This window comes from Mastigoproctus giganteus, chromosome 1 (assembly GCF_048544385.1).
Source record: "Mastigoproctus giganteus isolate SK-2022 chromosome 1, ASM4854438v1, whole genome shotgun sequence".
Classification (NCBI taxonomy): Eukaryota; Metazoa; Arthropoda; class Arachnida; order Uropygi; family Thelyphonidae; genus Mastigoproctus; species Mastigoproctus giganteus.
The window spans coordinates 272,905,015-272,918,506 of NC_143575.1; the positions used below are offsets into that span (position 1 = coordinate 272,905,015).

The window sequence follows — 13,492 nt, forward strand, 5'->3', positions numbered from 1 at the left end:
ACTGAATAAACAAGATGCTTTTAATTTACCATCTTCTGTTGTTCTCATTACTTTTTAATACACCTTCCTCAGATTAAATCTTGGCAGTAAATTTCACAATATAACTTCGTTTTTTAATGACACACTGTAAATTCCAATGCTGCATTCTTTTCCAAGTTTACTTGTGCTTTCCCTTGTTTTAAGTCTTTCAATAAGTTTGAATTTTTCTTGAAGGGTTAACATTTGACGTACTTTTTTTTTTGTACTAAAAAAAAAAAAAAAAAAAAATTCCGAATTGAGAGAGAAAGAAGAGAGAGTGTTACTGAATAACAAAGTTAGGCTTCTGGTATTGTTCACTTTCTAAAACTCTAAATCCTGCCACAAAAAAAAAGAAGAAAAAAAAAGTGCAGTCTGGTATGATCCGAAACTACAGATAAATCCTTTTTGAAGTGTTCATTCAACAGACATGGTAATATCTTTGAATGGAACTACAGATTTACTGAAATTAATAAAACTGTGTGTGTGTGCTAGCAGGCAGTAAACCATTCTGCTTTTATTCACAAACAGTCATGTGGTTACAAAAACTGATTCCAGTCACTTGAGTTCAAATTGATAACCAACTGAAACAATTTTGGTAGAATTTTTAAGTTTCGTGAATAACTCCAAAAGTGTTAATAAATTTGCAACTGCTACTTTCCCAAAACTCTCCTCTGAAATCTATGCAGTTTTTAAAAATGTGACGTGTGATTTAAAAATTTAATTAACTAAAGCATTTCCTCTTTAGAGAAAGTACATTTTTTTTCACACGAGTTTTTCGCTAATTTTAAGATTAAATATTAATAACTAGAAATCAAAATGTAGAAGGTGTCAACAAACATCTCCAATTAATAGTCTGAGAAAATACATGTAATAAATAGGAACAGCATGGGTCTACAATGCAATAAGTAGCATCACTGTGACTTTGAACACTACACAGGTTCTATGCTGACAGCTTAGACATTTTTGGAACTTCATGATATCCTTTCCTTCCCATATTTGTAAAGACAAATGTGGGAGGATATTGTCTTAACCATTCTGTGGATTTCAAATTTGAGTTATTTTCCTAGGTGTTCACACTTTTGTCAGAACCACTTTAAAATGTTTCTTCTCTGTTCAAATTTCAGTCACTGGTTTATTGAAACACACACAACATGGGAATGTTAAGTATATGTATAAGCCATAAATGCATGTACTTTTATTACAAATTAATCATGGCATCAAAGTTGTACATTGATTTAAAGCATTCATACATCATTTTTAACCACTCTGTATTTACTTCAAAGATGTGCAGTTGGTTTGAAAAAAGATAACTACATCTATCTACTCAAATTCCTAATATAGAAATAGTGATAACATTTTACTATCAAGATTATCATAACATTATATATAACTGAAATGCACCTCTTCAATAAAAATTTAGTACTATTTACTCACCAGTCTGTGCTGATGACTTGCTTAGTATCTTCTCTGCTCTCCAATCAAAAAAACCCAAAACAAAAGCACAGATTTGAGACAATATACAACTCAAGGTGGCTATAAAACAAAAAAAAAAAAAAAAAAAGATGGAAACAAATAATTATACTGTTCTCTGTATAAATCTGTTTCTATAACTCTTTTAAATAACCACAATCTAACTGAACACTATTTAATGTAAAAGTGCGTAATAATAATCATATATGGCATATAACAATATAATTGTACTCTTAATGTTCCAATTTATAAATCACTAAATCAATTGCCAATCTCCTTTACTTTTCTTGCTCATTAGTCATTAAGTCTAAGAGAAATCATTCACTATCCAATAAATCTTACAATTTTAGATCAAATCTTATGTGGAATAAAGTGCTGATCACTTTTTTATTTTTCCTCTGCTTGCATCGTTGTGGAAGGATCATTATTAAACTTGGCATATACCCATGTTTCAAGGTCCAAACAATGTTTAGTACACTGAAAGCAGCAAATCCAGGTGTAAAAACCAATATAAGTAGGAGCTGCAGTGTTGCCAAGTCTCTGCAACACTAGACAATGCCAGGGTAGGTAATCTTATCACTGGGTACAATACCACAACTCTGCTTAACGGAGGTTTAAAGTTGTCAAACCATGCCTGACTTCCCAAAGCAATGCTCCAGGTCTCTCAGGTAATCCTCTCTCCAGCTAGTATGTTCAAGTACAGTATGTCATGTCTTTTGAGATTATTAATATTAGTAGTGGCAAAATAATGCAAGAAAGCAAGCTTATACAGCATCATGGAGAGAAAAAAAAAAAAAAAAACGCTTCCAGCAACATCTGTCTATTCCCTCTAAAAATATTTCTAGTTCTTCCTTCAACACCAGATGGAAGTCTGTTCCAATGAACAACTACTCACTGGCCAAAGGAAAATTTCTCAACAACTATCTTGTAACTATCCTTCTTCAATTTAAATTTACACCACCTTGTGTGTTGTTTAGGCAAGAGGAAAGATGCCATCATTATTTGGCTTACTCAATCCATCCATTCCATAAACACCTCAATCTGATCTCCTTGCAGGTGCCTAGTTTTTAGATGCTGCAATTTGCAGCAATTCTGAAGTCTTTCTTAGTAAGAGCACCCTTTTATTTCCCCCCAATAATCTCACTGCTCATCTCTGTACCCATTCCAACAGATCCATATCTTTCCTAAAATGAGGTTGCTACACCTGTATAAAGTACTCAAGATGTGGTATAACCACTGCCTTATACAATTAGATAATCATCTCCTTATCCTTGCTAACAAAATTTCTGCACAACATTGATAAATCCACAAGCTGTCTGGGCAGCCCATCTGCACTGCTCAGAGAACTTCATGTTTGACTGCGCAATTACCCCCAAGTCATTTTAATTCTCCATTACCCTGAGTGTGGCACCACCCAGTTGGCATGCTATTCTACGATTACTGCTACCCATATGTAGTACCTTGCATTTGTCAATGTTAAATTTCAATTGGAACTTGGAACTTCTTGAGCCATCTACCTAATTTTTCTAGATCATGCTACACACCCTAATTACACATTAACCATTATGCCAACCTTCATATCATCTAGACATCAAGCCTGATATGCTTTCATCAATATCATTAATAAATACTAAAAACAACGACTCCAGCATTGAACTACATGGAACCCCACTAATAACAGACGTCAAAGAAAAGCGGTGCCCACTGTTAACCACTCCTGCCTTCTCCCACTCAACCATTTCCCCTCCTTTGTCCATAGTAACTTTTCCCAGTGCCACACTGCTCCAATTTGTACAATCTCTACAGCAGTCCTTTATATGAAATAGTTGAAAATATTTCATATAACCATTAGTAATTTCAAATATTTGAAATCACTAATGATCTTACATAATGTGTCTATTTATCTATGAGATAGGCTGACAAGTTTTGTCTGTTGACTCATAACTGTGAACACTTGAGATGACGCCACCGTAGCCAGGTGGGAAGGAGCAGCAGTGCGTAGCACATGCTTCTTGATTAGACCGGGGTTCGAGCCCATCACCACCAAATATGGAAGATGCGGAAAGGTCAGCGAATGACCACCGCATATCCCAGAGCAATATGGCCTTAGTTGCTAATGCTCCTAAAAAACAAAAAAAAAAAAAAAAAAAAAAAACAACTTTGAGATATTTTTAAAATTCAAAAAATAAATGAATCTTCAGAATGTCCTCCATGCATGTACAACATTGAGACTTTGTAGCATAGCTCAGTTATTAGCTATTATAATGAGTGCTAGTGTAGCAGGTATATCAACATGCTTAAAAGAGCATACTGTTACTGAATTCTGAACTGTGGAAAAGATTATTCTGCTGAAATTTATTGGCAAATGAAGGCTGTAGTAAAGAATGTCGATAAGCACTGTGCACAGGTGAGCAAGAAATGCGAAGACATTGTACCAGGAACAGTTTTTTTTTTTTTTTTTTTTTTTTTTTGTTATTTGGAGCATTAGCAACTAAGGCCATATTGCTCCGGGATATGCGGTGGTCATTCCCTGACCCTTGCACATCCTCCGTATTTGGTGGTCACGGGCTCGAACCCCGGTCTAATCAAGAAGCGTGTGCTATGCACTGCTGCTCCTGCCCACCTGGCTACGGAGGCGCACAGGAACAGCTGAATTGAACGATAATCCTCACACTGGAAGACTGATAATGGTATCCGAAGAAACACACAAGCAACTTGTGAATGACATGATTCAAAGTGATCATCACATAAACCAAGGTTGCACTGCTGCCAAGCTGAACATTTTGAAAAAAAGAGCATGCCACATTATTGGACTTCTCAGTTACTGAAAAATTTGCACCAAATGGGTTCCTCGAATGTTGACTGTGGAGATGAAAGCTGAAAGAATTTGGATTTGTCAGCAGTTGGTGATCAGGTATTGAAAAGAAGGGAATGGATTTCTGTATGGAATCGTTATAGGAGATGACGCTCGGGTTCACCATTTTGATACAGAAAAGAAGTGGCAATCCATGGAATATTGTCACAATTACCCACGACCAAAAAGATTTAAGACACAAGCATCTACCTACAAGATGACAGTTACCATGTTTTGGGATGCACATCATGTTTACCTGACCGATTTTCTTGAGTGGGTAAAAACAATCAACCCACAGTAGTACATAGTGTTAATTGTAATGCAGCTTTGGGGGGGGGTCCCTAATTCCGCATCAAGCAATGTGACGAATACAAAACTCTGTAAAGGCCAGATTTATGTAGGTTAGTGAGGGATTGCATTGGTTGTTGTGTATCTGGCCTCAGCCTAAAGGCCTGTGCTTTCACACAAAAACCTCTAGTTTACCGTCCAGCACCACAAGGAAGTGGGTCGGTAGTAGGGAGTGCAAAGCAATGGCGAGGTAAACCCTGTGGTAGCCAAGGCTACAGACAGGGAGAATCCAGTGGGGAAAAAAAAAAGTGAAAGTGGAAGTTTGAAGTGGGGGAGTTAGGTTGTAGAGAGAAAGAGGGGTCTGTAGTGAAGGTGCCCAGCTGTTTGAAGGGGGGAACAGAAGAGGGCTCCTCCCAGGACTGGATGCCCATCCTACCCTGGGGGAGAGGAAGGGAATTGAGAGGTGGTGTGGGGTTACCCACCAGGCAAAAGGGGGAGGATGCCACCCAAGAAATAGCCACGGCATGGTGTCTGCTGGGATGGGCAGGGGGGGCCAATGGCCATTCGCCCATCATCTTATCTAGGGGGGGGGAGAGACACATTTGCTTCACTCATAATCCACTTTCACACTACATCCATTCTATTTTGTGCATTTTTCTTACATTTTATAATTTTTTAAACTTTTTTCTTACATTCTCTGTTTAGTTGGTTTTTTTTTCACTCATTCATCCTCTCACACACACACACACACCAGAGGGTGGGGGGGGGATGCAATAGTGTGCAAAGTAAATTAACGTACCAGTACATAATAATTAGGGTTAGATAAGTAAGATTGTTAGAAGTTTGAAACTAGGATTAGTGTGTACTTAACTGTAATATTTTATGGTTTGTGTTCTTTCTCTCATACATTTACACTCTCTCATTCATTCTTCTGACTATCATTTCATTTATTCAACTTTTTCTTTCTGCAATGCACTCTCTGGGCATCTCAACTTACTTATTCTTCAGTTGAGGTGCAAGTCCAGCTGCAACTTTTTTGCAGGCCAGGAGAAAATGCAGTGGGTGTGTTTATGTTATTAGTATTAGAATTTTATTTATTTTTTTTTTTAATTAGTATATATAAACTAATGTAAGTTGTTTTAAATATGTATTCATTCAGCCTATTAGATCTGCTCCTTCACTCATTTCCATTCATTCACTCTCTCTTGCTCTTATACTGGGTTACTCTCTTTCACTAAAACTAACATTCATTCCCTTTTACCATAATGCCTTTTTTCGCTCTATCATTCAGTGCCCAGCCCTTTCATACTCTTTCATTCTACATTGCATTCCCACGCTACTAGCTTACTAATATTTTTCATCTTAGCTGCTTCCCAGGCTGCCTGCACTTCTCCCTTTCCTACGTGATTACTTATTGGATGTGGGGGTAGGAGACTACTCTGCCATGTGCCTACACATGGCATGGTAGTCTCCTACCCCCACACCCAATCTTATCAGATTACTGTCAGGTCACTGGATACAGCTATCCTGATAGTTTTTTAAAGTCATCATCTGGGTGTGGTGGGAGACATGGGCATTTTTGGCTATTGGTTCCTGTTTAAATGCTGTAGTACAATGAGACACTAAGGAACCCGAGGAAGAGGGTTGTTCAAGTGCACGGCAACACAGAATCAATCACATTCCATCATGACAATGCTCAGCTACACACACCTGATCTACACACCAGGTATTGGAAGACAACAAATTCATTTTTCTTCCCCACCGTTCCTATAGTCCTGATCTCACACCCTGCAATTTCCACTTCTTTCTATCATGAAGCAGAACTTGAAAGGCAACCAATAAGATGAACAGCAGTGAAGAAATGGATCAAAAACAGAGACAAGGAATTCCTCATTGACAGAATGAAAAAAATGGTTTTACATTGGGAGAAGTGTGTTGCAGTGGGGATGGGATCGTCTTTCAGTTTTATATATAATATACAGCCTACCCTAGTATCCTAACCACACACCTAACAATTTGATCTTTTTTTTACCGCCACTAACAACCTTTCAAAGCATGCAGTTAACGTAGCTATCCTCTAGGTAACCCAGTTCACAACCTAACAGCCTTTTCTCACTGGAGACTATTTCATAGTCATTCTTCACTTCATGTTAATTTCATTGCATTATTAACAATGCAAAATCTATTACTTTTTATTGCATATCTACTCATTTCACACGTGAAATTAGAGATTGGTTGAATGGCTTGAGTGAAACCCCAAATCTTCATTTGTCATCCCTCAATTTCTTTCTGTGGTGATATTTGAAGCTGCTCTTTATCACCTATGTTATCAAAACAGACTTCACAAAAATTAACAAATGAACACATCAGAAAGTAGGGAAACTGGTTTGGCTGGGAGTGCTAAGGATTGTCCCTATGAGGAACATCTTAGAAGATGTGGATGGCAGAGCCTGAGACTACATACCTCAGGGTGTAGTGACAAGTTCCAAGATGGAAGCGAATAATTACTTTTAAGCAATAGGCAAATTATGATCAATTTAGTTCTTTTTTTTAGTTTGTATTAATAGCCATATGGTACAAGGAAGCCCTAGGCTTTTTGCTGCACCAGCCAGAAAATAATAATAAAAGCAAATAAAATCTAAGCTTAGATTACAAACTATTGCCCGTGGATCCCAGGGGTCTGTGGACAAGTTCATAGCAATTCACAAGAAGGTAGGCTTTCTACTCAATGTAGGCAACATGAATGAGATACATAGCAAAAAAAAAAAAAAAAAACCAAATAAATAAATAAATATAAAAAAAATTTTTTAAAATACAAGCTAATCATCACACTAATTCCGAGAGACAAGTTGTTCACGGCTATTTTTCCTTCTAGCATTCTGGAAGCAAAGAAATAAGTGATTATGTATCGAACAGACTGGATATAGACGGAGAAATTGTTTTTGTTTGTTGATCACAGTATTTTATTATTGATAATAATAAGAAAGTGATATTTTAGGGAGGGGGGGGGGGTGTCTGCCAGTAAAGACAGTAATCAAAAAGGGCCCATCAGCCAAAAAAATTTTGGGTGACACTAGCTTAGACAAATGAAAGGACATGTAAGGATTATAAGTAATGCAGTTTGAATGTCTAATGTAAATACTATAAGTATTAAAGTATGAATATATTTTTCTGTGATAGTTTTCTAAATAGGATTCCTTACACACAAGCTTCTAGTTCCACTTTTATAATGATATTTCATATAATTCAACCATGGCACCATTGAAAATGCACTATTAAATTTGTTTTTGTCCCCTATTCCATCTTTCTTTTGTTGCTTAGTAAATACTAGTTTTCTTTATATTTGTTCCTTACTTTGCTTGGCATTCTAATGTATTCTTAATTTATGAATCATTTTTTTATATTGGGGAAACATGTGGTTAGTAATGATTTGCAGCCACCAATGCTTTCTTATTATCATTTTGTATTTTCTTCCTTCATTCGTTTCCATTATTCTTTTCTTTATTACACTATTAATTTAGTTTATAAATAATAATAATAATAAATAATTATTAAGTATATTATCATTAAAATTTTTTATGGCAAATGAACTTTTAAACTCCTTATATATGCAGTGTAGTAGTCCAGAAATATATGCATGCAAATACCAGGATTTCTGGGAGGGGGAAAATGCCATGCAACCCTCACCTGACACTGAACTGTAAAAAAAATGCTAAATGTTCATAAAGTCATCTTGATAGAAAATAATTCTTAACATTAGCCAGCAGGAAACTGAAGCTAGAACTTTTCTACATGCTGTATGAGAGGGCACAGAAGGTTTTTTTTTTTTTTTTTTTATTCTGCACAACAGGCAAATTGACCACAGAACACATGCAATTTACATATGATATTAATGACAAATATGAGCAAGAACTCTGGTGCTGCACTTAAAAAGAGAAATTTAGAATCTATTTACAATATATCTCACATAAATGAACAGTAGTCTATGCATTATAAAGATTTTCTGCTTAACATCTTCAACATTCAAATAGCAATATCTCAGAAGTGAAGCTACTTTGGAGATGATTAAACATTTTTCATTTGTCATTACTTATAAAATATACTCCTTAAGTAATACATACATTTCTGGACCACACCGTTATATATGAGGGGTGGGGAATGGGGATAAAATTTCTTTTTCTTCATGATATGTCATAATGTTTCTTACCAACAAAGAGGGCAATTCCTAAGCATGTATAACCACTGTATGACCTGGAAAGCATATTATAAACTGGAAGCATAACATTGTAGTTTACAGTACTTCCCTGGAAATAAAACAACAGGATAACCAAACTCAACTTTTGAGGAAGTAATAAGGAGAATAAAACTATAAATTTAATAATCATAATATTAGATTTATCAAAGTTACAACTGAACAGGCTTTTGCACAGTAAAAAAGAGCAGAATTTTTGTAGTTTATTTATTTGCACTTAACTTGACAATCAAATTGCAAGATCTCAGCATTAATTCAACAGAATTTTTAACTGGGTAATAACACAAAATTTCTATAAAATTGATGTGATAGCATGTACATAACTAATAAATCATTATCATTCACCAACTTCTACAATTTGATGCAATGCCTTGGCAATCTCCGAAATCTGTTTAGTTGTCCCACAGTGGATTGCAAATAACACCTTGCCTATGCCTGACCTAGATTAATACATGTGCAGTAATAATAGTATTTTTTGTGTAAATTATTGTTAAGGCTGTATCAATTATATAAATGATACAGTCCTAACAATAAATCTGTTCCAAAAAATGTATACAGAATGCTATGATATAGTGACAATAAGCATATTTAATCACCTTTGAAAGTGTTCTTCTGAGGTGATGCACATGGCCCAAAAATTATCTGGGCCATTAAAGTTGAGCCATCATGTTACTCATTATTGTTTGTACATCAGCAGGAGTTGCTGGATGAGAACTATTCTGTATCTTTTGGGAGCCAAAAAGGTAAACAATTAGCAATGAATGTGGCAGCACATTATCATGGTGTAACAACTGGTCTTAAACATAAACAGTTAATCTCCAGTCATTTCATATCAAAGTTTGCACTTGAGATATGATTTCATCATTTGTTGAAATGAGAGTCATATAAATCACTGAACAGTTTCAACAGCTTTATTTGGCTGGGTGAATCCTGGTTTTGCCTAGGCTTACCAGGAAGTGCCCTAAAAAAAAAAAAAAAAAAAATTATTGGAAAGGAGTGCGTGAGTGAGAGTTTTAGTTTTGGAGGTTAGGTGTAGGTAAAGAGGGTGGATGATAGGTTGGCTTCCACTAGCAAGTGGAAGAATAGGGATTAGAAGGAGCACCCCTGCAGAGCAACCCACCCTCCACAAGGGGAGGGACATTTTAAGAACAGCAAAAGAATTTAATTAGGGTGGTACGGCCCATCAGGCAAAGATATGGGAGAGGAGGTAGGGGAGGGAATGGGCAATACCTGTAGTTTGATGATTGGAAAGTCATAGGACCAGGGTGCCCTATGTAGGGATTCTAGTTGCCAGAACCAGCAAGGGCATCCATTCGGTAAACCTATAGGTCAGTATGGAACCAGAAGCAGACAGTAGAAGTGGAAGATAGGTAGGTGAGACATTAATTTAGAGTGTAGCACATTTATTTCTATCCAGAATTACCCCTCTCCTGAAATTTTTAGTGTTCCAATTCTGCTTTCAGACTAATTTGGACAATTCCATCTCTAATAATCAGCAGGTGAGGTTACACTTGTGGAGAAGTTTAGAGCAGTTCCCATGACTCTCCAGAGTTTCATGCCAAAGGTTGATCCCCCCCCATCTTAAGTCTATGGGTGGAAATGGCGAGTTACTTTTATGACAAATTTTTTGTTGGGTTCATTGTATGGGCATATTGAGGGTTTTGCCAAGTCTGATTCCCCTAGTGGAGAATCGGACTTGGCGAAGCCAGGTCCAAAACCATAAGGAGGAGGAATTTTTTGGTCCTTTTTAAAGGGACCACTTATAAAAGATGAGGGTGGAAAGCAACCCCCCCCCCAGCATCAGCACAAACTGATTTTATGCCATTTAATGCTATGAATTTTTTATACTCAAATTGGAAACCTTAGTGGCATGCCATGGCAGGGATTTAGCACATTTACACTCAACATAAACAAGAAACTTTTATACCACAATCAATTAGGTTAAGCACAGTATGTTCACACAAACAGGCCCTCTGATCAGGTATTAAAAGTCATTTGGTGTTTTCAGGAGGGGGGAGAGTAGTCAATTAAGATTGATGCTGTCACTCAATTAGTAGCTGCAGGCCTATGCTGGTGGTTAGTTAGTTGATTTGTGGTGTGCCAGTGACTGTCATAGGGTTTACTGTCTTAAGGTAGGCACGTCTTAGTTCAATGACTTCTTGATAAAACTGTGCAAAAACTTTATAATAACTTTCTTCTGTTATCAGTAGGTCACGAAGCACAGGGTGCCAGATCAGGACAGTCAGAGGCATATCCTGATCTTAGTGATCAGGATATGCCTCCGACTATCGTAATTTGGACAAGAGTAAAGCAGGTGGGCCCAGTTCTTAGCAGAAAAACATTAACAGTTAGGGTCTTCAGTCAGTCCAATGTTGTTGTTATTTGGTTTTTAGGAGCATTAGCAACTAGGGCCATACTGCTCCGGGGATATGCGGTGGTCATTCCCTGACCTTTCCGCATCCTCTGTATTTGGTAGTCATGGGCTCGAACCCCAGTCTAATCAAGAAGCATGTGCTACGCACTGCTGCTCCTGCCCACCCGGCTACTGACTGACTGGCACCTCCGTAGCCGGGTGGGCACTGCTGCTCCTGCCCACCCGGCTACGGAGGTGCCAGTCAGTCAGTTAGTCCAATGCAAAATAGTTTAACCCTGAATGAGCCATGCTCTGTCAGAGAAAAGGTAGTGAATAAACCTGAGGCAGGAATTGCCTGGTCCCTTCCCCTTTCATAGACAGTTCCCAATTTGTTTTGCTATTGCTGAATAGCAGTGACAAACAAATTGGGATGATTCAAAGTGTGGTTATCCTCTTTCCTTCTTGCTTGATGTTGTTAGCAAGATTCAGGGTGATGCCAATAAATTCAGTGGTGGTAGGCTCTTCTCAGGCAGTAGTGTAGCCCATGGTGTTATATCTTGAGGTCAAGTGGGAAGGTGCTGGGGCCAGTAATTACAAAACTGGAGTGCTGACTGTGCAGAAGGCTCTGGTTATGGTTAACAGGATAATTCTCTGTATGGATTCTAGTTTGTTTTTGTCTATGGCTGCCCTGGAGAACCAGACAGCAGCTCCACAGGAACTAGCAGAAATATTATTGCTTTGTAGATTAGGGCAAGAGTTTTTCTTTTTAGACCCCAGTCAGAGCAGCTGATATGTATGGGCAATCATGGAAGCATAGTTTCTGACTTTTTTGGAAAGATATTCAAGATGTGGGTAAAAAGGACACCAAAACATTTCAGCCGGGTGACCATTTTAATAGGGATGCTATCAAATCTGATGGTTGGTCCCCTACTTGGGGCAAGTGCTCCTTTTAGGAGGATGGATTTTGTCTTTTATGCTGATATTTTTAATCTCTGCCCATTGTTGCAATTCAGAAAGTTGGAGGTCAGAGGTTTGGCCCTGACCTTCAACAACACTGCTGTTTCCCCTGACCAAAAGGACAAGGTCATCTGCAACTGCAAGTTTGTCAGCATGACTGAGATCAAGGTTTAAGAATTTGTTCAGTGCTGAGGTCCAGAAAAATGAACCCTGGAGGGAGGACACCCTTTAGTCACTGCGTGGAGGGACTCTTGGAATCTAGTATGCACAGCAACCTGCCTGTCTTTCAGGTAATTTGTAATACATTTGTATAGATTTAGTTGCATGTTTGCATGGTGGCCCAGGCACCTCCGTAGCCAGGCGGGCAGGAGCAGCAGTGTGTAGCACAAGCTTCTTGATTAGACCGGGGTTCGAGCCCGTGACCACCAAATACGGAGGATGCGGAAAGGTCAGGGAATGACCACCGCATATCCCCGGAGCAATATGGCCTTAGTTGCTAATGCTCCTAAAAAACCAAATAACAACAACAACAGCATGGTGGCCCACCACAAAGTATCAAAAGCACCTGCAAAGTCAACCAAGATAGTCAGCATGTATTTTTCCCAAGTGTCTTTAGCAGCATTTGTGATGAAACACATTGCATCCTCTTTGGAGTGACCTTTTTAAAGCTGTAGTGTCTGTCAGATAGCAGGCTTGCCTTCTGGTAGCAGCTGGTCAGGCAATACAATATCAGCCTTTCCAGAAGTTTGCCCAAAACAGGCAGCAGAACAATGGGTCTGTATGACTTGGGAGTCAGTAAATGGTTTTTCTGGATTTTTTTAATATTAATCTTAAATTGGCCTGTTTCCAGGGCATGGGAAATTTGGCCTTGTCTAAGCAGTTAGCAGTTATTAAAGAAATGCAAGATGGTTCAGGTATATTTTAGCAAATTCTTTGACAGCCTCATCTTCAAGGTCATGGCTGGGTCATCTGTTGGTTTTGGTTCTGTCCAGTGCCACCTTCATTTCCACTAAGGAGAAGGGGGTCTTCAACACTAATTATTGAACATGTTTTCTGTACGAATTTATTTATTCCCTACTGTTCAGCGGTAAGTGCCTGACTATCTCAGAGCATCCAGTATATTTTGAATGGTCTCTGCCTACATGTGCGGCACCTCCGTACCCAGGTGGGTAGGAGCAGCAGTGTGTAGCACACGCTTCTTGATTAGACTGGGGTTCGAGCAAGTGACCATCAAACACAGAGGATGCAGAAAGGTCAGGGAATGACCACTGCATATCCCTGGAGCAATATGGCCTTAGTT

General features: G+C 38.1%; 1 protein-coding gene across 1 annotated transcript in view; it reads right to left on the reverse strand.

Moving 5' to 3' along the window:
- LOC150091997 (lysosomal dipeptide transporter MFSD1-like) overlaps window positions 1-13,492 on the reverse strand; it is an 86,200-nt gene that overhangs the window by 37,857 nt on the left and 34,851 nt on the right. Inside the window, exons 5-6 of the mRNA XM_090370752.1 lie at window positions 8,838-8,934; window positions 1,453-1,551 (exon numbers count right to left, since the gene is read on the reverse strand). Of these exons, the coding sequence (XP_090226878.1) occupies window positions 1,453-1,551; window positions 8,838-8,934 (196 nt within the window). The remainder of the gene's footprint in view (window positions 1-1,452; window positions 1,552-8,837; window positions 8,935-13,492) is intronic.